Source organism: Tachysurus fulvidraco, chromosome 13 (assembly GCF_022655615.1).
Source record: "Tachysurus fulvidraco isolate hzauxx_2018 chromosome 13, HZAU_PFXX_2.0, whole genome shotgun sequence".
NCBI classification, from domain to species: Eukaryota; Metazoa; Chordata; class Actinopteri; order Siluriformes; family Bagridae; genus Tachysurus; species Tachysurus fulvidraco.
The window spans coordinates 12,469,328-12,495,418 of NC_062530.1; the positions used below are offsets into that span (position 1 = coordinate 12,469,328).

Genomic DNA, 26,091 nt, shown 5'->3' on the forward strand with positions numbered 1-26,091 from the left:
TGAAGAGATATTAAACAATGTAGTTCCTGCACTTTCCAAAAATAAATCTCGCAATGTTTTCGACTACATTATATATCTTACAGTGTTTATCGAAATTAGTGTAAGTGCACGTGTTCCAGATCATCATGTTTTTGCCACCGTAATTAGGATTTTGTTTTGGGGTAAATAAAAAGCTTCCGCTTCTACACGACGAATCTGCTGATCACAGGGAATCAGAATGTTTGTGAGGTACCAGGATGACGGCTGCATGGCAGTTGTTCTCTTTCATCATCTCGTGTTCGAGATCCACCTATGGGAAGGGCATCCGTTCCTGACCTCTACAGAAGCATCCAATTGCACCAAGTCTGGCTTGACAGACAGGAGCGCGTGCCAAAGGCAGGTAAGGTAACGCCCCTTACCCGAGTGCATAATGCACCTGCACGCGCTGCCTTTCCTCAGTTTACTTTCGCTTCTCACGACTCCTGATCCTACCTTTTGGACTGCACTTTCTCTCTTCAGGAGGACATATCGCTTGATCAGCCTCCGCCGGACGTGTTCGTCCTCAGCCAGGTTAGCTTCGCGAGCCGCCCACGCTCGCACCCCCCTTTTTTCCGTAACCTGCCCGCCTGCTTTTTTGCCTTTTTTCCTCCTTATGGCGCTCTCCAAAGCGGCTCCAGCTACTCCGGTGGACGACCTATCGCGAGCCTGCCCGGCCGCATGCGGTGTGCTTATCGCCGCGAGGGATTCCCATCCCTTCTGCATTGTCTACACGGGTCTCAAGCATGCGCAAGAAGCTATTGATCTGCCAGAGAACTGTAGCCATTGCCTGGCGCTCCCAAAAAAGCTCCTGCGTCGCAGGCTCGAGACAGCCACTTCCCAGTGTGTCGACTGCGAGCTGTCCGACTCGGAGGGGGAAAAAGGCGGCGCCGCCGCGCTCCCGGGGGCCTCCCACGGCACGGCTTCCTCTGACTGGGCCGACATGTGTCCTTCCCCGTTTGAGGATTTACTACCGGCCGACGACCGCTTCCCCGAAAGACCGGCAGGTTCCGGGGATGAGGCCGAGGCGGGCCTTCTCGAGGGCTGGAGAGTGGGTCGCCATCCCCCGATCTCTGGTAAGATAAGAAGAAGGAGGACGAAGCCTTCAAACTGTGTCTTCCTAGAAAGCCGGCGCCGCGCCAGTCCCACTACGCTGGCAGGTCCAACAAACCCCGTGGGAAGCCACAGGCTAAGCAGGGCGGGCCCCCCCCCCCGATAGGCCCTGGGGTAAGACGTCTTTCGCCGCAGACGTGGCTCGGAGGCCTCCTATCACCGCTCCTTCTGTTCCGAAACGTAAGCGGCCGACCTGATGTTCGCCTCTGGGGGTCTTCAGTCCGCGTTCATGAGCGGCCAGCCCTCCGGACACCCATTCTACCCTCTAGGCTCACCCGTCCAAGAGACGGAGGGTCTCCTTCGGCGAGGTCAGCCCCCCCTCGCTGGCGAGGGCCATCCTTTGTTCCGCACAGGCTTCACCGTTCCCCGTGTCGCCCAGAGTGCGTTCCCCGGTCCCAGTAGGCACGGTCGTGGGATCAAGTGCAGAAGCAGTGTCACCAAACACCCCCCTTCGCACACCTCTCACATGTTCAATAAAGGCTACGGTCCGAGTTTTTCACAAAAAATGATGAAAACTTCTCTGGTTTGGCCACTTGAGGGCGCCGTCGCCCTCTTTCACATTCTGAAAGACGAGATCTCATCTCTTCTCGAGAAGGGAGCGATTCGAGTTGTACCCGTGCATCTAAGCGATCAGGGGTTTTACTCTTGTTATTTCCTGGTCCCGAAGAAGGACGGATCTCTCCGTCCTATTCTGGATCTCAGAGTGTTGAACAAACATTTACGGAAATACAACTTCAGAATGTTAACACACGGCTCTCTCATACGTTCGATAAAGTGGAACGATTGGTTTTGCTCGATCGATCTGAGCGATGCTTTTTTCCACATAAGCATCTATCCTCCGCACACAAAAAAAATTGCCCCCACCTCAGCTAACTAATTCCAGCATACAGACCACTTGTCAGATGCTCAAACCCGGTTCTGAAGCAGGTTAAAACCTGGCCAGCAAGAGCTCTGCTCTTCAGGACTGCTTTGAGTTCACTGACTGGAATATCTTCAGGGAGGCTGCAACCAACAGTGACTCTTTCAACTTGGAGGAGTACACATCAGCAGTTGTCCACATGACCAGTTACATCGGCAAGTGCATTGATGATGTGACCGTCTCCAAGACCATCACTACACGCTCCAATCAGAAGCCGTGGATGACTGCTAACATGCGTGAGCTGCTGAGGACTAGAGACTTAGCCTTCAGAACAGGGGACAGGGCGGCCCTAAGAACAGCAAGGGCCAAACTGTTCCGAGCCATCAGAGAGGCAAAGCGCGCACACGCCTACACATTCCACAGCCACATCCAAGACAGCGGAGACACCCGGCGCTGAACGACTTCTACGCTCGGTTCGAGGTACAAAACAACGTAACACCAATGAAACCATCCCTCCCACCGACGACCAGGTACTCTGTCTATCCATGGCTGACGTGAGGAGATCTCTATGCAGAGTTAACCCACGGACGTCTGCTGGACCAGACAACATTCCTGGCAGGGTGCATAGAGAGTGTGCAGAACAGCTAGCAGATGTCTCCAACATTTCCCTGAGCACCACCATTGTTCCTACATGCCTCAAGACTACCACCATTGTCCCCATTCCAAAGAAGTGTACAGTGTCCTGCCTCTATGACTATTGTCCCGTCACACTCACACCCATAGTTATGAAATGCTTTGAGAAGCTCACCATGAGGCACATCAAGACCCAGTTACCACCCTCACTGGACCCCCTACAGTTCGTGTATTGTCCAAAACACTCCACAGATGATGCCATTGCCGCAGCCCTCCATTTAGCCCTCACCCATCTGGACAATAAAGACACTTATGTACGAATGCTGTTCATAGACTTTAGTTCAGCATTCAACACAATCATCCCTCAGCACCTGATTGGAAAGCTGAGCATGCTGGGACTAAACACTTCCCTCTGCAACTGGATCCTGGACTTTCTGCACCCAGACCTCAGTCAGTTCGGATCGGGAACAGCATCTCCAACACTACCACACTGAACACTGGAGCTCCTCAAGGATGTGTGCTCAGTCCACTGCTGTTCACTCTGCTGACTCATGACTGTGCAGCAATGCACAGATCAAACCATATCATCAAGTTTGCCGATGACACGACTGTGGTGGGTCTCATCAGCAAGAACAACGAGTCAGCATATAGGGAGGAGGTGCAACAACTAACTACCTGGTGTAGAACCAGTAACCTGCCTCTGAATGTTGATAAAACTAAAGACATAGTTGCTGACTTCAGGAGAGCACAGAGCGACCACTCTCTGCTGAACATTGACAGATCGGTAGAGATCGTCAAGAGCACCAAATTTCTTGGTGTTCATCTAGCGGAGAACCTCACCTGGTCACTCAACACCAGCTCCATCACCAAGAAAGCCCAGCATCGTCTCTTCTTCCTATGAAGGCTGAGAAAGGCACATCCAGACCATGTTCTACAGAGATACCATTGAGGGCATTCTGAGCAGCTGCACCACTGTCTGCTTTGGGAACTGCACCATCTTGGATCGCAAGACCCTGCAGTGGATAGTGAGGACAGCTGAGAAGATCATTGGAGTCTCTCTTCCCTCTATCATGGACAATTACACCACACGCTGCATCCGCAAAGCTAAAAGCATTGTGGATGACTCCACACACCCCTCACACACACTCTTCACCCTCCTGCCATCTGGAAAAAGGTACCGAATCATTCGTTACTTCTAACACACTTCTAATATACATCTAACACACTTCTAATATACATCTATCAACTTATTTACATGCTGCTTACATTCATCAAACTGTTTACATGCTTGCTGTTTTGCACACTTTTTTTTTTTTTTTACTTTTTTGCTCTTTGCACACACTGTCTAACATTTCAGTCATTTTGTTCATACTGTACAATATTTCAGTTGTTGCTGTTTTTGCACAATCTTATACACTATCTCAGGGACCTGCTGCTAAGAAACTGTGTTCATTCTAGTATTACTGCATGCAATATTGTCTGAACTTACAGTATTTACATACAGTATTGACACTGGTCGGTCGGTGCTGTTCTTTGTTTACGGTCTTTTGTGTAGTCTTTTTTGTATTTTGTGTATTGTCTTGTCTGTCTTGTCCTGCACTGTCTTGTCTGTCTTGTTTGTATTGTCCTGCACTGTCTTGTCTGTCTTGTCTTGCACTGTTTGCACCAGGTTGCACAGTTGCACTTTATGTGGCTAGGACTACTTACTAAGTCCTAGCCCTGTCTTTGTTTTATGTAGCACCATGATCCTGGAGAAACGTTGTCTCATTTCACTATGTACTGCAACAGCTAGACATGGTTGAATTGACAATAAAAGCTTCTTGACTTGACTTGACTTATTTCTTGAAGACATCAAGCAAGCACTGATTTTAACCCTTAAATAAATCCCCATCATCATATGCGTAAAGCCCTCAAAGAAAACCATGCAGATAAAGGGAGCATTTGCTTCCAAGGCCAACCAGGAATCCCACACAGACAAACATTTATAACAACTATATTGATGTGATTCTAAAGGTGTGCTGACAGTTACGAGAAATTTACTGTTTTATCAGAAATCATGTTATGTAGATAAGAATTATTGTAGATCATGAGCATACTCAGGTCATAAGACAGAAAAAATACCCTGGATGGAATGCAAATGTAAGGTACCATTAATATGCATATTCAAAAACTCTGAAAATAAATTTGCTGTAGCAGACGTAACAACATGTTTGAGGGAGGTAGGAAATAACAATACAAACCGGAGTTCACCCACATTCTAACAGTAATTTGGGCACAGGATTGAGTTGGGAGTTTGCTACACCACAATGCACCCAATGCTCAAACTTGCGAGACAACACGCACCCTAGAACATTTTTATTTGTAATGATACATGGATTTAATTTGTTTGAGTGTTAATTAATACATTTCCAATAGTTTTCTTGGGTATTAACTATGCAGCTTGTATTTGAAAATCAAAGTGTTCATATGCTTAAAATACTTACTACAACAAAGCCAAGCAGTGTATTCTAATTGTTTTAATTGTACTTTAGCTGTTGGTGTTGTCTGGTGTGCTGTATAACAGTGGCTAAAGACATCTGAATATTCATAAAATATTATAAAACAAAGGTTGACCTTTTGTATGCTAACTAGCCATGTCACTATACTACAACCATACCTAAATAAACTTGGAAAAGAAGCCAGATATGAAATCATTGTAATAGTGATGATGTTGAGTAAAAGATGTTTGATGTTTGCTGTTTGATGTTGAGTAAAAGATATACACTGACCTTAAACTGCATGACCCAGCCTTTGACTGGGATGATGTCATGTGTAACAGCATATACCTCTTGGCCATCTGCTTTGCCACATACCATTACCTCATCTGGGAAGAGGCAGAATTGTTGTACATTGCAATCTTCTGAGAAGAGCCAGTAGTCACTTACTGTGGAAGCAGTTTACAAAAGGTTTAATACAGTAGTCATTTAAATTGCATGAATGAAAAAAAGTTTATTAGAACAAAAAATGTTTTTATTTTTTATTTTTTATTCTTGACACCAAAGACATTTTAGTTTCAGGTCAAAGGATTGATATGTGATGAAAGTTTATGAATTCAGCTTTTATTTCCTGGTATTTACATCCATATTTGTTAAACAACATAAAAATGTATTGTTTGTATTAAAGTAAATAATTAGATAACATTTATATACAAACTATTTGGTAGATAGATATTTGCAAATCTCTTTCTTGCAATAATTTCATCTTGTGATGCTTTTCCAGACTTTTACCACAGCCTCTATGTACTGTGTTTGTTATTAATTTTCCCTCTTCTCTCAGAATAGACTGTTTTCTGGCCTTCATGTTGGCTTATTTTCTCATCATTTTAATTTTTTAACCAAAATAAATTATTCACAGATGAAACTGTCTAAAGCCAGATCTGTTCAGAGCTGTTTACTGTGTAAACAATCAAACAGGACAAAATTAACACAAAACATCTGACAGTCACAGCAATACTTTTCCAAAATGTTTGCTTTCTAAAAATGTATATAATATTTATATATATATATATATATATTTACTATATATATATATATATATATATATATATATATATATATATATATATATATATATATATATAATAAAATCTGTTGTCTTGAGGAGATTTTTTTGTGCAGCAAATATTCATTCCACACCCAAGAAGATTTCTATAAACATGATAGAAATATTTTACCCATCTCTTTAAAGATGATTTTAGGAACAGTGTGAATACCCATGACTACAAAGAAATGCAAAAATATTTTAAAATCGCTAAGATGAGAACTTTTAGATGGTGACTTATTTCATATTTACTTTTATGTCATGTCTACTGATTGGTATAATTTGTGATCTGCAGAAAATATCAAGGTGCTCTTTACCAAGATGACATATGAAAAAACATATGGATGTGACAATGATGTAGAACTACTGCTTAAGTACTCTCTAATAAAAAGTGTAACTTGTGAGTAGTCAATTCGGGAGTGATACAGAGCATATCATTTTTGGGTGCCTTTGATTAGGGTGTTATAGTAAAAGAAAGAAACTCAATAACAAAGTCATTATCAAGTTTTAGCTACAAACAGAAATCTGACTCAACATCAAGAGGATACTTCTGGCTATCTGTCACAAATGGCTGACGATCGCATCTTACAGAGTAAATCCAAATGCAGGAGCACAAACATGCAGTGTTTTACTGAGTAAAATAAACATATAGACACAATATGCAATTAAATGTGAGGCAAAATACAGAGCATAACACAAGAGTGCATTAGTCCAAGCAGAAAAGCAGAGTGTACTGAGTGCTATGTTACTTCCATGAACAATTTCAAACTATTGAGTATATAACTATTGACTACACAGAACTTTGCATGTTTGATAGAATGGAAGAATCTATCCAAAAATTGGTGTGCCAAGCTTGTAGCATCATACTCAAAAAGACCACTGTATGCACTGTATATGAATTATTGCATTTTCCTATGGGATTTTAATAAAATATCTAAAATATCAAAATACATCACACGATTGCCTTCAGTTCCCATTTGGACACTTTTTTCATGTTTCATCTTTGCACATTCATGATTCAATAGATAAAATCTGTAGAAAAGAATATTGAATATTTTTGTTAAAATTCTAAATACTTTCTCTTTGGCAAATCACAAATCATTATATCAAGACCATTTGGCATATTTCATTGAATCAAGAAAAATGAAATTACTTTTTATTACGTTTTATTACTATATTTTCATCAAAGGCACCTGAAAATATTATGTGCTTTAAAGCCCCAAGAACTTAGTTTTCAAAAGTGATGACTATCATGCTTGTATGCTTGGGTGGCTATCCAATCACCTTTTACAAATAGTCTTCCCAGTTGCCAGTTCTTTCTAGTTTACATAGAAACATAAGACAATTGATTCTTGTCAGGTTTTAATATTGTAGCACAATTATATATATATATATATTATATATATATATATATATATATATATATATATATATATATATATATATATATATATGGTGACGGCGGCACTTGCACCGCTGCAAATTTTGCAGCTCCTCGCCCGCTGGCGGAGGTTCAGCACTTTGGCAAGCGGGGCTAAGCGCGAGCTCCCGAAGTTCAGAACCATGGCCAATCAGGAGCGCTGCTGGAGCATTCACCCTCCGGGAGTAAAGCACAGCAGGAAGCGAGGCTCAGCAGCTAGAGAGGGCACTAATGCTTGTTGTATTTTTAATACTCTTTTACAGACACATCCAGCTGATCCAGGACTTTATATTGCTGGCTGAACCTTCACTACGCTCCTGGAGAGGACTGCTTCACCTTTACATTGCCGTCCCCCTCCTGCTGCATAGGTTTGGAGCCTGGACTTCTGCCCAAACACCCCTACAGCCCCTTAGAGGAAGGAACTATTTACTTTTTCTGACCTTTTGCTGCTTTTTAATCCTTTCTCTGTGTGCCTTTTCTTCCATGTCCCATTATATATATATATATATATATATATATATATATATATATATATATATATATATATATATATATATATATAAATCTCACACATACATACACTGGTGTGAAAGTGTTGGCCCCTTCCTATTTTTTTTTTTTTGCACGTTTGTCACACTAATGTTTTAGATCATCAAACAAATTGAAATATTAGTCAAATATAACACTTACTTGTGTTATTTAAATTTGTGTGATCACACACAATTTGCAGCTTTTAATTTAAGGTTTTTATTATTAAGGGAAAATAAAAAGAATTTATTAATAATTAAACTGTGTATAGTTAAACTTTTATTACTGTTTTGACTGCTTCATTGTATTCTGTAGATGAAATGTTTTCATATTTCACATACATATTTAATTGGAAGTAATTTTTCCCGATTGCAGTCAGTTTGATGCATGTTCATTATTCTAACTTCTTTTTTTCTTATATAACACTGCAATTACATTGGAACTGATGATTCTTATCTTCAGATATTGAGGTTTATGGGTTCCACCCTTTTTGATCCAGCGCTGGGTTGCCAAAATAACCCAAATCGGGTTGTTTTTATCCAAGCAGGTTTTTCGAGTGTACTCTGTGGACTGTTGAGACAAATGTTTAACTTTCTGGAAGGTGTGTGTCCCATTACATCTGGTGTAAAAGTAGCACTGCCTTTCAGAAAAAGAACATCATACCAACAGTAAAATATGGTGGTGGTAGTGTGATTGGTCTGGGGCTGAGTTGCTGTGATAAATGGAACCATGAATTCTGCTGTCAAAAAGTCCTGAAGGACAATGTGCGGATATTTGTTCGTGACCTCAAGCTAAAGTGAACTTGGTTTCTGCAGCAGGACAATGATCCAAAACAAGCCAGCAAGTCCATCTCTGAATGGCTGAAAAAAACAAAATGGAGATTTTGGAGTGGCCTACAGTATACTCTAAAAAGTTTGGGTTGCTGGGTTGAGCCCGCTTAGTATGACTTTGGGTTGTTTTAACTTAAGTTTGGGTTGAAAATTGTCTTGAGCTATAACCCAGTGGCACTGGGTTGGGAACATGGACATGAAAGAGAGCATGCACGTCAACGTGAAAATCAGACGACATCAGTGCAAGAAGCCACCATTTTCTTTGCATCTTCAGATGAAAGTGAGTGAAATTCTGTCTGAAATGTCAGTTATTCAATATGTATTTAACAATGTTCATAGCCAAAAAAAAATCTGCTTTACTAAACTAAAGTTATATGCGCAATTTAGGCTTTCAGTCAGTTAAACTGAGACTACCTCACGGCCAAGTGACAGATCAGTGAACAGGAGAGCATGCATGGCATCTTCATCAGAGCTTGGAAAGAATAGGGTAAATGTTTTTTATAAATATTACTTTTGTACATGTTAAATCTACTTTAACGTATTTTGTTAGGACATACAATTTCCTGCTCCGCTGTAAGCTACATTCAACAGCAAACGAGATTCATTCACTATGAGCATACTACATAATATAGTTTTTTTTTTCAGGATTAAATTTAAATTCCTATACTCTTTTACAGCCTATGGTTAGTTTGAAACAAGCGGGAATGTCTGAGGTCCGCTCAGGCTAAATAAAGTTAAGTTTTGAAACTAAACATGTTCGACCACCATTTTATTCGTGACACACCCAGGATAATTAGGATAATTTAGGAGCAATTCTTGGATAAAATGCCTTTTGGCTGACCTTAATATTTTCTATGTAATTCTATGTAAAATGTGTGACAGTTTCTACAGACTGTGGTGTATGGACTTCCTGGGGAGGTGACACCAGCAGTAAGAGTTCTGCGAGCATTAATTTTTGCAGACAAACTGTAACTTATTTATTTTACTTTTTCATTAATTAAACTGTGTATAGTTAATAAACTTTTTATTATTTTTACTGTGTCCTGACTGCTTCATTGGATTCTGTGTTCTTTAACTTGTACACTGTTACATGAAATGTTTTTATATTTCATACATATTTAATTCTAAGTAAATTTTCCTGACTGCAGTCAGTTTAATGCATGTTCATTATTCTAAATTCTTCTATTTTTCTTATACAACACTGTAATTACATTGCAATTGATTCTTACTGATGATTCTTATATCTCCAGATATTGATTTTTGTTATGTTTTCATATTTTACATTTGTATTCTTAAAGTAAATTTTTCTGACTGAAGTCAGTGATGCATTTACTGTGATACTTGATACATTTTTAAAGAATGCAAGCATTTTATATGCGTTTATGACGAAATCAGCTCCGTATATTAGACATATATATTCGATTTAAGGTTTGCTATTTTAGCCTAGACACCCTTTACAAAAATTTAGAAAACGTGTATTATTAAGGACAACATTTTATTTAGATCACCTAAATTGCTTCCACATACTTACGTGTTTCCCATGGGCGGGGGGTTGGATTACCAAAGTAAGTATTGCTGTAAGTAAGTATTCATTATTTTAATCATTACATTTCTGACCCATTTTGGGTTAAATTCAACCCAGCAATGTAGGCATTTCTAACTAGTAGTTGGGTTAAAATCACAACACAGCATGCTGGGTTAAACATGATAACCCAACTAGTTGGGTTAAAATAACCCAGCGTTGGGTTTGTCCCTTTTTGACCCAGCACTGGGTTGCCAAAATAAAAATAAAGGGAGTGGATATAAAAATAAAAGTGCTAAAGAAAAAAAACATTGGTGAGCAAGCATTTTAAGAGGTATGTGCATTGATGCCTCTGCTAATGTGTGAGGACGATGCACTTTATTTGCTTTGTGTGTTTGAGTTGGGTTGAGTCTTGAGGGAGTCAGCTGCGTGCATTGCGTGAGGTTTCCTTTGCATAAGCTCCGATCCCACGTTGTTGTATTTTCTAGCCAAGCATCTGCACCTCCTGGTTCAGGTCCCACATTTGCAGAAGTGGCATGATGGTTTCAATCGTGGAGTTTGCAGGTTGAGTTGGCAGAAAGGACACAAGAGATAGGTCCTTCCCTTTCTCTTGCCCACTATGTGCCCAGGCCAAGACCTGTCAGCCAAGAAAGGACCTTGGAGATAGGTCTGTCATCTCCGCCAGTCTGGCTAAGAAGGAATCTTGATGCCCAGGGAATGTATTGTAGGGCTCTTAGAGAGATGGGACATGGAAGAAGTAGTACCGGAGGTCCTCAACGGCCCACTTGTCTGCCAGGGCTTCTATTTCCATTGCAGCGTAGTTTTTCTCAGCGGAGGTCAGCTTCTGGGAGATAAAGAGGACCGGGTGCTCTTCCCCATCGAACTCCTGTGAAAGGACAGATGCATCCGTCTGTAGCTTGAATTGGAATCGAGATTCCGCAGTACTGGCTGAGTGGTGAGGGCCTCCTTGAGCTGGCAAAATGCCCGTTCTGTGCCGTCCGTCCAGTGCACCCGGTCCGGCTGACCTTTCTTCGTTAGATCGGAATGGGGAGCAGCTAAAGAGGAAAAGTTAGGCACAAAGTGTCTATAATAGCCCGGCAATCCCAAAAAGGCCTGTACCTGTTTCTTTGAAGTGGGTCGGGGGTATTCTCCATGGTTTGGACTTTTTTCTCCTGGGGCTTTAGCATCCCCCGACCAATGCAATATCCCAGGTACTGGGCCTTGGACAGGCCAAGGTGGCACTTATGGGGGTTTGCCGTAAGACCAGGTGTCCGGAGGGCTCCCAGAACCTCCCCCAAATGGAACTGGTAATCAGACCAAAGCACAGAGGGGTTGGTGGACGACGTCCATGAGGCACTGGAAGGTGGCCGGAGCCACATGTAGGCCACATGGAAGGACCCGGTACTCCCAGTGGCCATTTGCTGTGCTGAAGGCCGTCTTTGGCTTCGGCTCCAGCGCAAGGGCCACCTGCCAGTAGCCCTTTGTCAGGTCAAGGGTGGAATCAACCAGGCCTTCCACTGATGCTCCACCAGGTCGTACACTTGAAGGAGGGGATAGATGTCAATATCCAAGATCTAGTTGAGCCTACAGAAGTCATTACAGAGGCGAATGGACCTATCTGGTTTAGGCACCACCATAATGGGGCTGGACCAAGGGCTGGCAGACTCTCCACCATCCCAGGAGTGGTCTTAATTTCATGGCGCACCAGCGCTGTATGTCCTGGATGGGATGGGAAGACATCCATGAACTGGTCCAGGAGCTCTGTAAAGTCATGCGGCTGGGCTGGTGTGAGATCTGCATGTCCCAGACGAAGTCGATAACGGAGCGGAAGGGGTAGAGTTGCTCCTCACAGGCCTCCTGGGCTACGTCCAGCATGCTCCGAGGGCGCTGTCCAGACATGAGTTTGAACGGGGTGAAGGTTGCGGACGAATGGTGCATTTCCCAGACAGCAAAGAGGACGTAAGGAAGGAGGAGGTCCCAATTCTGTCCTTCCTGGTCTACCACCTTTCATAGCATCCACTTCAGGGTTTGGTTAAAATGTTCTACCAATCCATCTGTCTGGGGGTAGTAGACGGACATCCTCAACAGGAGGACACAGATCCATCATTAATTTTGACATGAATGGCATACCTTGGTCACTGAGGATGTCCTTGGGGATCTCCGCTCTGCTGAAGAGCAAGAGCAGCTTTTTGGCCACATTCTTGGAGGTGGCTTCCCGAAGTGGGACCACCTCAGAGTAGCAGGTGGCATAGTTCACTATAACCAGGATGTATTCATGGCCCCAGGCAGACTTTGGTAGTGGTCCGATGAGGTCCATGCCAAGCCTTTCAAATGGGAAGCCAATGATAGGAAGGGGAATAACGGAGGCCGGTGCTGGCTTCTGGGAGGAGGTCCACTGGCATGTGGCGCAGGCCCTGCAAAAGCCCAGGACCTCTGCGTTCATGCCCGGACATGTAAATCGATCCTGCAGCTTTTCTAGCATGTTCTTGGGTCCAAGATGGCCCCCTAAGGGGTGCATGTGGGCTAGGTGGAGCAGGAGCAGAGTACGACCTTAAAGATGACTGTTTTCACAGAGTACAGGAAGTCCATTTGCTTTTAGCAGTGAATCTTACCAGTATTGTGTTCTTTTGTTTGGTCTAGTCCTGCCTCCATGCACAATTCCAATGTGCATGGTAATGCTGCATCTCTAGGGCATCTGTATACTGAATTACCTGGATGACTGGATCCTTCTGGCCCAGTTGAAGGCTATGGCTGCCAGTCATTGAGATGCAGTATTTACCCATATGAGGTCTATAGGCCTCAGGTTAAACCCAGAGAAGTGTGTGCTTTCTCCTTTTTAGAGTAGAGAGCCAACTTTCTGTGGTAGTTTGGGATTCCACTATGATGCAGGCATGTCTATATAGGCTCTGCCTGCATGGTATTGCTTCACCATTAGGCATCAGAACTCACTCCACTAGGGGTGTCTCCTTGTCTAGTGCCCTGGCCATGGGTATTCTTCTTGTGGAAATTTGTGCTGTGGCAGGCTGGTCCTCTTCACACACCTTTATCAGGATCTATGACCTGGAACCCACTCCAGGGTCCCAGGTAGTTGAGGGCTTTTTATGTTCTCCTCCAAGTCTGATCGTGCTCTCTTATAGCCTCTGGCACAATCTTCAACCAGTGTGTGGCGAAGTGGGTACTGACAATAGCGTCAGATTTGAAACAGCCTCAAGTTCCCTCATTACACCAGTTTATGTATGTAAGCCTGTTCTCTGATAAGGGAATGAGTCGTTGTGTCGCTTGTCACACCCAAATATGAAAATATGTGCCTCAAACCCATCTCTGTAGTCTTTTACTGTCATAGGTGCTCTCTTCTACAGAGCAGAGGTCACATTTTCAGTAACATCATCTAATCACCTTTGTTGTGTGAGTCTCTAAACAGTGCTGGTAGGTGGGCTCTGGTATTGCCAGTCTGCTTTAAGGAAAGCTACACATCTCCGATCATCACCTGGTGTCTTTCACCATCACTCTCCCTATCCTACTTGAAACTAACTCTCACTCCTTCTTTCTTACCAGCCGCAACCTGCACTCTGTTTCCCCTTCTTCTGTAGCTTCTGACACTCTTTCATCCTACTTTCATTCTCCTACTCCTTCCTTGTCATGTTTCTCAACTGTAACAGCAGAATCTCTGCAGAAACTCATCCGGTCTTGCAATCCTACCACCTGCACATTGGATCCACTCCCTTTCACTATGCTCCAGACCATCTGGCAAGACCTTCTGCCCTTCATTACAACTATCATCAATGGATCCATATCATCTAGTCATGTACCAACTACCTTAAAGAGAGCAAGGTTTATTAATAACCTGAAGAAACCTGTTCTAGATCCACCAGACATCAGTAACTACAGACCGGTATCGCGTCTCTCTTTTCTTAAATGCATTGTCTATAATCAACTGTATGTCCATCTCTCACAGAAAAACCTCCAAGCTCCCAAACAGTCTGGCTTAAAGCAGCACATTCAACAGAGACAGTCCTTTGGGAAAAAACTACATGCTGCTAGATCAGTCAATCTGTCATCTGTCCTCATCCTCCTCGAAATTTCAGCAGCGTTTGATATGGTCATCCACACAATTCTCTTGTCTATCCTCAGGAGTCTTGGGATTTGCAGATCAATGTTGGAATGTTTGCTTCCTACCTTGAAGGACACTCATATCAGGTAACATTGGGAGGAGTGACATCTGCTACACGCAGACCCTCCACTGGTAACCCACAGGGCTCAGTACTTGGTCCTCTCCTTTTCTCCCTGTATACTAACTCTCTTGGTGAAGTTATTTCCTCACACAGGTTCTCATACCACTGCTATGCTGATAATACACAACTTATCTTTTCTTTCTTGACCTCAGAAACCACAGTGTCTGTTTGGATCTCAGCATGTCAGGAAGACATATCATTGTGGATGATGGCTCATCAGTTGAAGCTCAATCCAATTGATTCATCCCCAGGTCGCGATCTGATCTCTCCTTCAGTCACAGCTTGCAACTTTGTGGTAACCATGGACATGCAACTGTCCTTTTCCTCGCATGTTGCTAATGTGACATGCTCATGTCAGTTCCTTCTTTACAATATTAGAAGGATTCAGCCATTTTTGTCCACTCAGGCTGTTCAGGTACTTGTTCTACCTTGACACAGTGTCTCGTTCTCTACTTAGGGAACCAGGTGACATATGTAAATACATATTTGGGCATCCTCACAGAGGACAGTCTGACTTGGATTATTAATATGACTCCAGTCATATTAACAAGAAGAGACTGCAATTTCTGAGAATACTCAGGAATAAGCAGCTTACACAAAAACCGTTGGTGTCCTTTTACTGCTGCCTACTTTTGACCTACTGCATTGGTGTGTCGTTCTCCAGGTGCACAAATGCAGAAAATTAAGGGTCATCACCACAGCCTAGAATGCTACTGGTTGTCCCCTTTCCTCTCTGGAAGATCTACTCAGTTATTGCTGCCTTACAAAAACTCATATATTCACAGGTACCCAACTTATCCAGGATATTTTCACTTTGAACTGTTACACAAATGTATACAGTATATGACACTGAAAACCTGAATAAACAGATTAAAGAACAGATTTCATGCCAAAGCCATATTAGCTTTATTCACTGCAAAACATAGAAAACTTGAACATTATGTACAATATGTTGCAATTGCCTGCAGATGTGTGATGTCTCACTTATTTTTCCATTATCTTTGAGATCCTGTTATATTATTTAATTAGTGTTATTTTTTTATTTTCTTAAAAATATAGTATTTTTGTTTTTTATTTTATTATTTTATTTGCTCAGCTTCTGTAGCTATTTTTTCAATAGGTTATGCACCTTAAGGCCTTCAGTTTTGTAGTGGCTCCTTGTATCTTTGCATAACAATTATGGGATAAAATAAAAGCTTTTTTATTTTATTAAAAATAAATATACTTTTTCCTTTTTTCCAGACCAAAGTGATCAGTAGCCCTTTGTCAGGTCAAGGGTGGAATCAACCAGGCCTTCCACTGACGCTCCACACAGGCCTCCTGGGCTACGTCCAGCATGCCCCGAGGGCGCTGTCCAGACATGAGTTTGAACGGGGTGAAGGCTGTGGACGACTGGTGCATTTCCCAGACAGCAAAATAAATAATTAAAGATAAATATACTTTTTCCTTTTTTCCAGATCAAAGTGATCTTTTTACATTAAATACATAAAAACCACTTTCCACTGAACAAGGCTAAGGAAAGACCATTCCCCTTCCTCATCCTGACACTGTTCTACAGTCAGACCACTGAAAGCATCCTGAACAGCTGCATCATGGTCTGGTTTAGAAATTTCTAAATCTCAGATCACCAGACCCTCTAGTTGATTTGATCATTAGACTCTCCCTTCCCTCTATAATGGACCACTCTATACCACTCACTGCATTCAAAAAGTCAACAGCATTGTGTATGAACCCACACTCCCCTGACACACACTCCTCACACTCCCATGTGAAAAAACATGTAACAAAGCATTAAAGTGTTCACAACCAGACTTGTGTATAAGTTTCTTTCCTCAAGCTAACAGACACTTCAATACCCACAACTAAACTGATCTGACCTGAACCAAAACACACACATTCAATATGCAAAATAAACAATTAAAAAAGGGAATACCTCTCTTATGGATCGCCCCCTATTTTCGTGATTTTCGCCTACATGGCCTACCCACATAAAAAGTGGTACAGCTCCCACATACTTTTACACACAGGGGTGAGCCTGGTCTCATAGGAAAGAGAGAGTCTCTAGTTTCAGATACAAGTATCAAAGTGATTCTAGGCCTTACTGACACAAAGTTACAGAGGCTAGAATCGTATTGCTGTAAAACATGTTAGCTGAGGGTCATAGCCACATGTCTTGGCTTTCACCAAAAAAATTTCAAGTCAAAAGACTCAAAAATGGATTTTATATGAATATTTTTCTATGGACATATCCGTCCGTTCATGTTTTTCTTGTTTACTTGTTTACTGTATAACTTTGAATTTAAAGACTGCATGCTCAGTTTAAAAGGCCTAAAACAAAGAGAACCCCTCTGCCTAGAAGACTGCTGTGAAAAAAGGCCTGTAACCTGACACCCTGAGGCGTGAGTGTGAGAAAATAAATGTGTACATAAATAAGTGTGCAATAAAACCATGGCGCAGCCTCTACTGCACAGCCCAGGCCTCATAGACATGTCATGTTGCATACCGTTGGAATCGTCTCCTTATTAGCTAAAGAGCTGTAAAGGTCCCGGATCATGAAATTGCTACTGGAGGGAGCAATTGTCAGTCAAATGGAGGGTGTCCCACCTAGGATGGAGAGACATCATTGGCTTCTCAGCCTTCTATTTCTGCACTACTGGTGCCGATTGGCGCATGTGAGGGCTTGTTTGATTTGTTAAGCCCTTTCTACAAATCTGAGGCAACAGTGTAGTTTTATAAGCCTCATGGGAGAAGTGAGAGCCGAAACAAAGGACGGAAGTGAACTGCTGTTTACAGTTTTCGGTCAGAAACGTAATATTTGTGAGGCGAGCAAAGCGTTTTGGATTAAAAGGCTTACATATTCCAGTTCCTTGGACTCTTGGGGATTTTTTTCTAGCATTTGTTTTGGAAAATATTACCCCAGTGAAGAAAGGGAAGCGTCTAAATGTAAGCGAACAACTGGTCTAGCCCTGCCTAGTTCAGTTCACTATCAACTTGGATTGAATTAGTATGATGGCTATAAATCATATTATGCTTTGTGTGTGGGCTTAATAAAATCCTGAGAGTCTAAGCTTTCAAACAATATAAAATTTAACCATGTATATTTAGGATTTAATGCTTAAAAGCTACAACGAAGTTGATGCAGCCTCATCCCCTAGTGGTCGTGTGCCGTGGACGGCATGGCGGTCACTTAACTACTATTTATAAATAATGTGCTGGACTACCATTTGTATTTATTACTGGAACCTTCTTGAAATACTGTAGATTCAGACATCAACATCTGAATATATCATCCATTGGAATTTTGCACCATTCATTTAGAAGAGTAACTTCTAGTTGCTTCAGAGAGGTTGCAGCAGAGAATCTGCTTCTCTCCAAAATTTCTCACATTGTTTCGATTATATTCAAGTCAGAGGATTGAGCTAGCCAAGGCAGATGTTTTTGCTGTGTGTATGGGCACAATATCATCTTGAAAAATGGCATCATTCATTACAATATTTAGAACATATGATGCACCTTATCACTCCAATTTCCAAATACGTGTTGGCAGTAAGATAACCATGTAAGCTAATGATGGGGCCAGCAGAATATTAAGATATTTTTTCACAAAAATATCAGAAGCCCTTATCCAGAGCGACGTACAAAATTATCCTTCTAACGTTATAGAGAAGGAACCAACATGAGTGTGTCACATTAGTATCATGGGAGGAAAAGGACAGTTGATTGTCCATGGTTACCCCAAGTTTGTGATCTACGCTATGGTTTTACATCAGTGATTAAGGCACCACTCACATAAACATTGTTTCTATGCTGTTTTTGCACATCACAATTCAATGCTGTCACCATCTGCTGCTTCACCATGTTAATAAAAGGGTCTAAAGGGTCCACCATCACCATGTTAACAAAAGGGTCTATTTTTTTTTTTTTTTTTTTACAAATCCTCTCAGTTGAACAATGGTCAATGTAGAGTATTTACAGTATTTTATGTATTTGTCTTGTTGTGTATTATATTGTCTGTCTTTTGTCTTGCGCTAATTGCACTGTGTTGCACAACTTATTTTTTAGACCTTAAGTTACTTTTTTAATGTTTAAAAGTTACTTTTTATTCCTTAAGGTGGTGCTATGTGGATTGTGTGTTTGGATTGTTTGCATTGCTGTATGGTTTCTTCAGTTTTTTGTTTTTATTTTTGCTTGTTCTCTCTATCTAATTTTTGCTATGCTACCTTCTATTTTTTTTTGTTTTGTTTTGGGTTTTTTTAAATAAAATGCTGCACAGGCTCTCTATCTGGTGATTTGCTACAAATTAATAGATGAAAGACACAGATGAGTCCAGCAAATATTTTTCAACTTCAGCCTCCCCTGCTGAAGCATGTTCATCTGAGATTCTGGAAGCCACAAATTTCGTTGACATTCCCACAGCACTCCACAACCTAGGCGAGATGTTCGGCAAAGAACAGTATGCTATGCTTCCCTCGCATATTTTATGAATCTGCACTATAGAACTGTTACCCAACACCTTACCACCAAAAAACAGAATCTATCCACTTTCTTTTCCAGATACCCAAGTCACAGGGAAATACACTTACATGGATGCAGCTGCCAATTCCTTCATTCTCTTATCTTCTCTATCAACTTGAATTGTTTGCTGTGCTATTGTTTTATTTATTTTTTTAATAAAACACAGCAAATGCATTTATAACAATAAAAATAATAAGAAAAACAACAAATCTAACAATAACAATAGTGTTCCAGCACTATATGCATGGACCTCTTATAAGAAGAATAAATACAGCCACAAGTGGAAATCTGTATATATTCTGGTACAGTTATTGTTTGCAATTCCACATGTCCCTGGAGTTAAAACCCCCTGACACTCAATTTTCTTTAAGATTCTGACCAGTAGGTTCAACAAAGCAGTGACTCAGCTCAGCCCTTTTAACAATTACAGAGCTATCAACCCTGGAATTAAAATCCTGCCCCCCAAATTCCTTTAAGATACTGAGCAGGATGTAAAACAAATGGAGAGAGAGCTCTGATCTCATCATCTTCGAGTCTGTATGAGATTACATGAAGATACAGAAGGATTTGAGGCAGTCTAGATCTAACAGATCTGTAGTAATTCTCCAAGATGTTTGGCACAATGAACCTACCAAGATCTTTTAAAAACTGTGTGCAAGTGTACCTAGGAGTGTACCTGTTCGTTTTTTTCTGTTTTGTTAAGTGATACTAATACCTTTGTAATTTAATTTGTGCTTTTTTATACACTGCAAAAACCTTCTATTTTAACAAGGGAATTTTAACAAGAATGTGCAGACATCTTAAATCTACTGTCAGGAACAGCTTAGACTTCTCTGTCTGAAAACTAGGGGGACGGTTTTGTCTTGTGCCATGTGCTTTTGTTTTGGCATTCACTAAATTCCAGGGGTTTCGTTACCATGACGTAAAGTGTGCATGTTTCTGGAGGTCTTGGAAAAACGCCCTCTTTCCAAAAAAAAGGGCATACCTATGATGGATATTGAAGGACAAAACAGTCATACAGGTAGATTTTATATTATTATATATATTATGCTTTATTATCTTACACTTAAGCTATTTTCAAAAACAAATAAACAAACAAAAACTACTGTTAGGGTTAGATTATCAAATAGACCATGCCTGCCCAATGACGCAATTCCTGAAAATAAGTGCATCCACTTTTGTGTTTGTTCACATGGGTTAGCCCTGCCCTATCCTTATCCGTTCCCACCCTACACACCTTGTGTTTTCAATAATTGCCTTGCCTATTTATACCAGTTGTCTTGTGTGTCTTTTTTGCTGAGTCCTTTTGTTTTTGTTTTCCGGTTTCTTGTTTGTTGTCTTTTGTTCCTTGTCTTTGGATTGTTGTTATTTGTGTTCCCAGCCTTTATTTATTTTTCTTAATAAAACCATTTTTTATGTTATCCCTGCATATGGGTCTGAATTTTATCTGTGAAAACTCTCCATTTTCTACTGTATTTGCAGATTGTGGCTTTTTCACCCTTAAGATTAGATAAGGGAAGGTAATCTTTATTTTTCCCATAGTGGGGAAATTCACTAATTACAGTAGCTCTGAGTTAAAAACAATATTTTAAAAAATAACAATAATAAAAAAAAATTAAAGATTGCACTGATTCAACATTCATAGTCAGAGAGCAATATTGCATGTTTGTCTGTAAATGTGCATTTGTCCCATACCTCTTTTGTTGCTGCTCATTTCATCTTGGCTTACTGTGCTAATGTGGTCAAACAGCATTTCATCAGATGGAGATCTCTCATGACTGGACAGTGCAAATGCACCAAATGTGTCTGCAATCTGAACATGTGTATCTGAGCCAGAAATTAGGACATTGTCTATTGCCCAGTCTGCACGGTCTGCTCCATCGTGCTGTGGCTGCCACCAGCGGAGCTGCACTCCTACTGCTTGGGCATTAGGAGGCAACAGCACATTTACAAACCTGTGGAAGTTATCACAATGTTGATAGTTAAAGAACAAATAAAGAAGTAAACATTTTCAATAAACAATTCTGGCTATGATGATTATGATAAAGGCCTTCCAGACATGATCAGCTGCATATATTTAGAAAGTCATACCCTGGCTTGCTGTATTGATCATAGTTTATCTCAGTCAGTAAACTCCAGCTGATGCCTCCAGTCAAGCTGAACTCCAGTAAAACACTTTGGTTCCGGTTGATAGGGGGTGCCATGCAGCCATACATGAAGTAGAACTGTACAAATTCAGCGCTGGTCAAATTCAAATCCACAGTTACCAGCTGACGAGAGCAAAGCTGTTAAAAAAAGAAGTAACATACCTAAATTCACTTCCCGAGATCAACCACTAATTTATTCATATAAAAAATAACACTGTACAATAAAGTTTTTGCTTATTGAACACTGGTGGGTGTTCCTTATAGACTTTTGGCTGCAGCTCACAAAAATCAGCTAAAATTGCCCATCACATCTTCAGTTTTATCATTATATTTGTGTCCAAAAATTTTCATTTGTCTAATACTTATGAACTTTTGACTTTTGCTTTAGGACTCACATTTATGGACCTACTAAACTCATTTGGGCTTAAACAAAACATCACTAGAGCAACACATTGTCTTAATCACACACTAGATTTAATAATATCACACGGAATAGACGTCACTGATATAGACATCATACCTCAAAGTGATTTAAAAGGACTTTAAAGGGAACAAACCAGCTACCGTGAACATTGCCACCTCTCTACCAGATGAGCTAAATAACTTTTATGCTTGTTTCGAGGCTCACAACCCTGCCCACACAGAGAGCGCTCCCGCGGCTGCTGCAGAAGATGTGAGTGCACTCTCCGTCTCTGTCGCAGATGTAACCCGATACTTCTGACGGTTAAACATCCGCAAGGCTGTGGGTCCTGATGGCATCCCAGTCCATGTGCTACGAGCATGTGCATCCAAACTAGGCGGTGGTTTCACAGACATTTTCAACTTCTCCCTTTGTCTGTCTGTGGTTCCATCGTGTTTCAAAAAATCCACCATTGTGCCCATACCAAAAAAAAATAAAATCAAATGCCTAAATGACTGGAGACCAGTTGCTCTCACACCCATCTTCAGCAAGTATTTTGAGAGTCTCATCAGAGATTACATCTGTTCTGTGCTGCCTGCCTCACTGGACCCGCTGCAATTTGCATATCGTAGCAACCGTTCCACAGACCATGCTATCGCTTTCACCCTACACACTGCTCTCTCCCACCTATAAAATAAGAACACCTATGTGAGAATGCTGTTTGTGGACTACAGCTCAGCATTTAACACAATAGTGCCTGCCACACTTGCTGCAAAGCTCCAGACTCTGAGACTAAACAGATGTCTGTGCAGCTGGATTCTGGACTTCGTGACAGCCAGAAGTCAGGTGGTAAGAATGGGAAGCAACACTTCCTCCCCACTGACCCTCAACATTGGTGCTCCTCAGGGCTGTGTCCTCAGCCCACTCCTGTACTCCCTGTACAAACACGACTGTGCAGCCACACACAGCTCCAATGTCATTGTTAAATTTGCTGATGACACAATGGTGATAGGCCTGATCACAGACAACGATGAGATGGCCTACAGAGAAGAGGTGAGCACCCTGACTACATGGAGTCAGGAGAACCACCTCTTACTCAACATTGACAAGACCAAGGAGCTGGTGGTGGATTTCAGGAGACAGAGGAGTGAATACAAACCCATCACCATCAACAAGACACCTGTGGAGCAGGTGAGCAGCTTTTAGTTTCTCGGCGTTAACATGAGCGAGGATCTCACCTGGGCCACACACACTGACGCAGTACTGAAGAAGGCACATCAACACTCCTAAGACAGCTGAGGAAGTTTGGAATGGGCCCCAGCATCCTCAGAACATTCTACACCTGCACTATAGAGAGCATCCTGACGGACTGCATCACTGCCTTGTCTGGAAACAGCACTGCTGGCAACCATAAAGCTCTGAAAAGGCTCGTGCGAACTGCCAGCCACATTGTTGGAGGTGAGCTTCCCTCCCCCCAGGATATCTACACAAGGCGGTGTATAAAAAAAGCCCGGAGGATCATCAGTGTCTCCAGCCACACGTCCCACAGACTGCTCTCTCAGGAAGACGTCTCCGCAGCATCCGATCCAGGACCAGTTGACTGAGGGATAGCTTTTTTGCTCAGGCTATCAGACTAATTAACAGTCACAACTAATACACCCTACAGCATAATTTCACAATATGGTATGCCACACACTGCACCTTAACTTCGGACTATCCACACTGGACTATAAATACACAGTGCATTATACACACTGGACTATACATACACACTGCATTTAATACCATAATCCATCTGTTACCACTAGATACCATCCGATGCACATCCATGTCACTTCTGTACCTGTACAATCTGTTGCACCTTATAGTATTTTATATTTAATATATTTACATATATTTACACATATACATATATAAGTACATATTGCATATAATGTGTAGTGCTACTGTAAGGATGCCCAACAGTACACTGTGTGTACTGACTATATGTATGAGCATATTGCACATGTTCACTTGTTGGATTCATTATCTGTTTGTTAATTGTACATATTGTAGACGCATTGTACTGACTATATGTATGAGCATACTGCACATTTCACCGTTGATTTCATTATGTTTGTTAATTAATGTGCTTGCTAAAGCACATTCTTATTCTATTGCATACTTATTATTATTATTATTATTATTATTATTATTATTATTATTATTATTATTATTATTATTAATGTGCTTGCAAAGCACATTCTTATTCTCTTGCATACTTATTATTATTATTATTATTATTATTATTATTATTATTATTATTATTATTAATGTGCTTGCAAAGCACATTCTTATTCTCTTGCATACTTTATTATTATTATTAATAATGTGTTTGCTAAAGCACATTATTATTCTCTTGCATACTTATTATTAATGTGTTTGCAAAGCACATTCTTATTCTCTTGCATACTTATTAATGTGCTTGCAAAGCACATTCTTATTCTCTTGCATACTTATTATTATTATTATTATTATTATTATTATTATTATTATTATTATTATTCCGGACACTTTTTCGGGTGCGTAACTTGTCCCGCAGCTTTTGTCCTAGACCCATAAATGAGGTGTCAAATCGACCGGCTCATTGAGGAGAGGTGTGCTATGGTTTTTATAAGTGATCGGAATTCCAGAATTCCCAGTATGGAAGCTCAAAGGGGTGTTTTTTCCCCATAGACTTGAATGGGGAATCTGTAGATGTGCTAACATCCAAAAGAGGGCAGCAGACACCAGTGAATCTGTGTAAAGGTCTTTAATTAAAGCCTGTTGCTATATTTCACAGTGAGCTTCAGTTTCATTTCATATATATATATATATTGTGGGATCGCCCCCTATTTTCATGATTTTCGTTTGATTCGTTAGTCCCTGGACTACAAATCTGACGGCTCTGTGTAGCCTCCTAGGACAAGTGAGAGCCGAAAACAAAGGACGGAAGTGAACTGTTGTTTACACATTTCAGTCAGAAATGCATTTTGGATTAAAGCGTCTTGGATTAAAAGGCTTACATATTCCAGTTCCTTAGACTCTTGGGGATTTTTTACAAGCATTTGTTTTGGAAAATAAAGTGAGAGCCGAAGCTTTCTAAGCTTTCAAACAATATAACATTTAACCGTGTATTTAATGCTTAAACCTAGTGGTCGCGTGCCTTGGACAGCACGGCGGTCACATATGTTGTTGTTTCTGCCATTTGTATAACTTTTTGTTGTTTTCAACTATCAGTGTAGTTTTTATAATTTTTTATTTCAGTTTAAACTAATGTCCTTTTAAGAGCAGCAACGGCTCTTTTAAGAGCCACACATTAATTAAAATTAAGCACATTTTTTCTTTGTCTCCTCACATTACATAATTTTTTTTTTGACATGATATGACACATATATCACAAAGAATGATAAGAATGACTTTAATATAATAAAACTTGGGTATTGTTAGACGCGCCATTCTTCACATTACTGAATTAATACATAAAACCGCAAAGGCGTGTCCTCGTGTTCCTGGATGGCTTAGTGGATAGCGAATCCGTTTAGCATGCAGAGATTTGGGTTCGGATTTGGGCAGTTTTTATTTTCTAAAACTTTATAATAAAGGTTCATTAGTTGACATTAGTTACCACATTACTTAACATGAACTAATAATGAACTGCACTTCTACAGCATTTATTCATTTTGTTCATGTTAATTTCAACATTTACTAATACATTATTCACACCGTGTTAACATTACTTAATATACTGTGAACTAACATGAACAAAGAATAACCTTTATTTTAAGATTACTAAATACAATAATGTATTGCTCATGGTTAGTAAATGTTAGTTAATACATTACATTTGAACTAATGATCCTTATTGTAATGTGATTATATTTTTTACCAGTAAAATCACTGATTGATGCTTTAGTTCAAGATCTTCATGGCGCTTGTTTCAGTAAAAGATAAATGGATTTTCAGGTGTGCTCTTTTGTTGCCGGTGAGAAACTAGTCTGCAAATATAACCATAGTAACTGTGCAGCCATACCCTAGCAACCATGTAGTGCACCTAACGAACCATATTGCAATATAAAGAAGCCATATTTCAGTTACACAACATAAAACACTCAGCACGATGAGGGGAACTGACGTCACGTGTAGCCCCGCCCCCAAAATAAGAGAAATCAAAAATTTAGCACAACATGGACATGTCATATATCAAAACACTCAGCACGATGAAGGGAACTGACGTCACGTGCAAGCACATTCATATTTTCTTTAGGAAATGTACCGTT

At 40.8% G+C, this 26,091-nt stretch overlaps 1 protein-coding gene across 1 annotated transcript in view; it reads right to left on the reverse strand.

Moving 5' to 3' along the window:
- Positions 1 to 26,091, reverse strand: part of reln (reelin) — a 447,239-nt gene that overhangs the window by 61,805 nt on the left and 359,343 nt on the right. The window contains exons 49-51 of the mRNA XM_047822245.1: positions 21,338 to 21,531; positions 20,942 to 21,201; positions 5,389 to 5,543 (exon numbers count right to left, since the gene is read on the reverse strand). Of these exons, the coding sequence (XP_047678201.1) occupies positions 5,389 to 5,543; positions 20,942 to 21,201; positions 21,338 to 21,531 (609 nt within the window). The remainder of the gene's footprint in view (positions 1 to 5,388; positions 5,544 to 20,941; positions 21,202 to 21,337; positions 21,532 to 26,091) is intronic.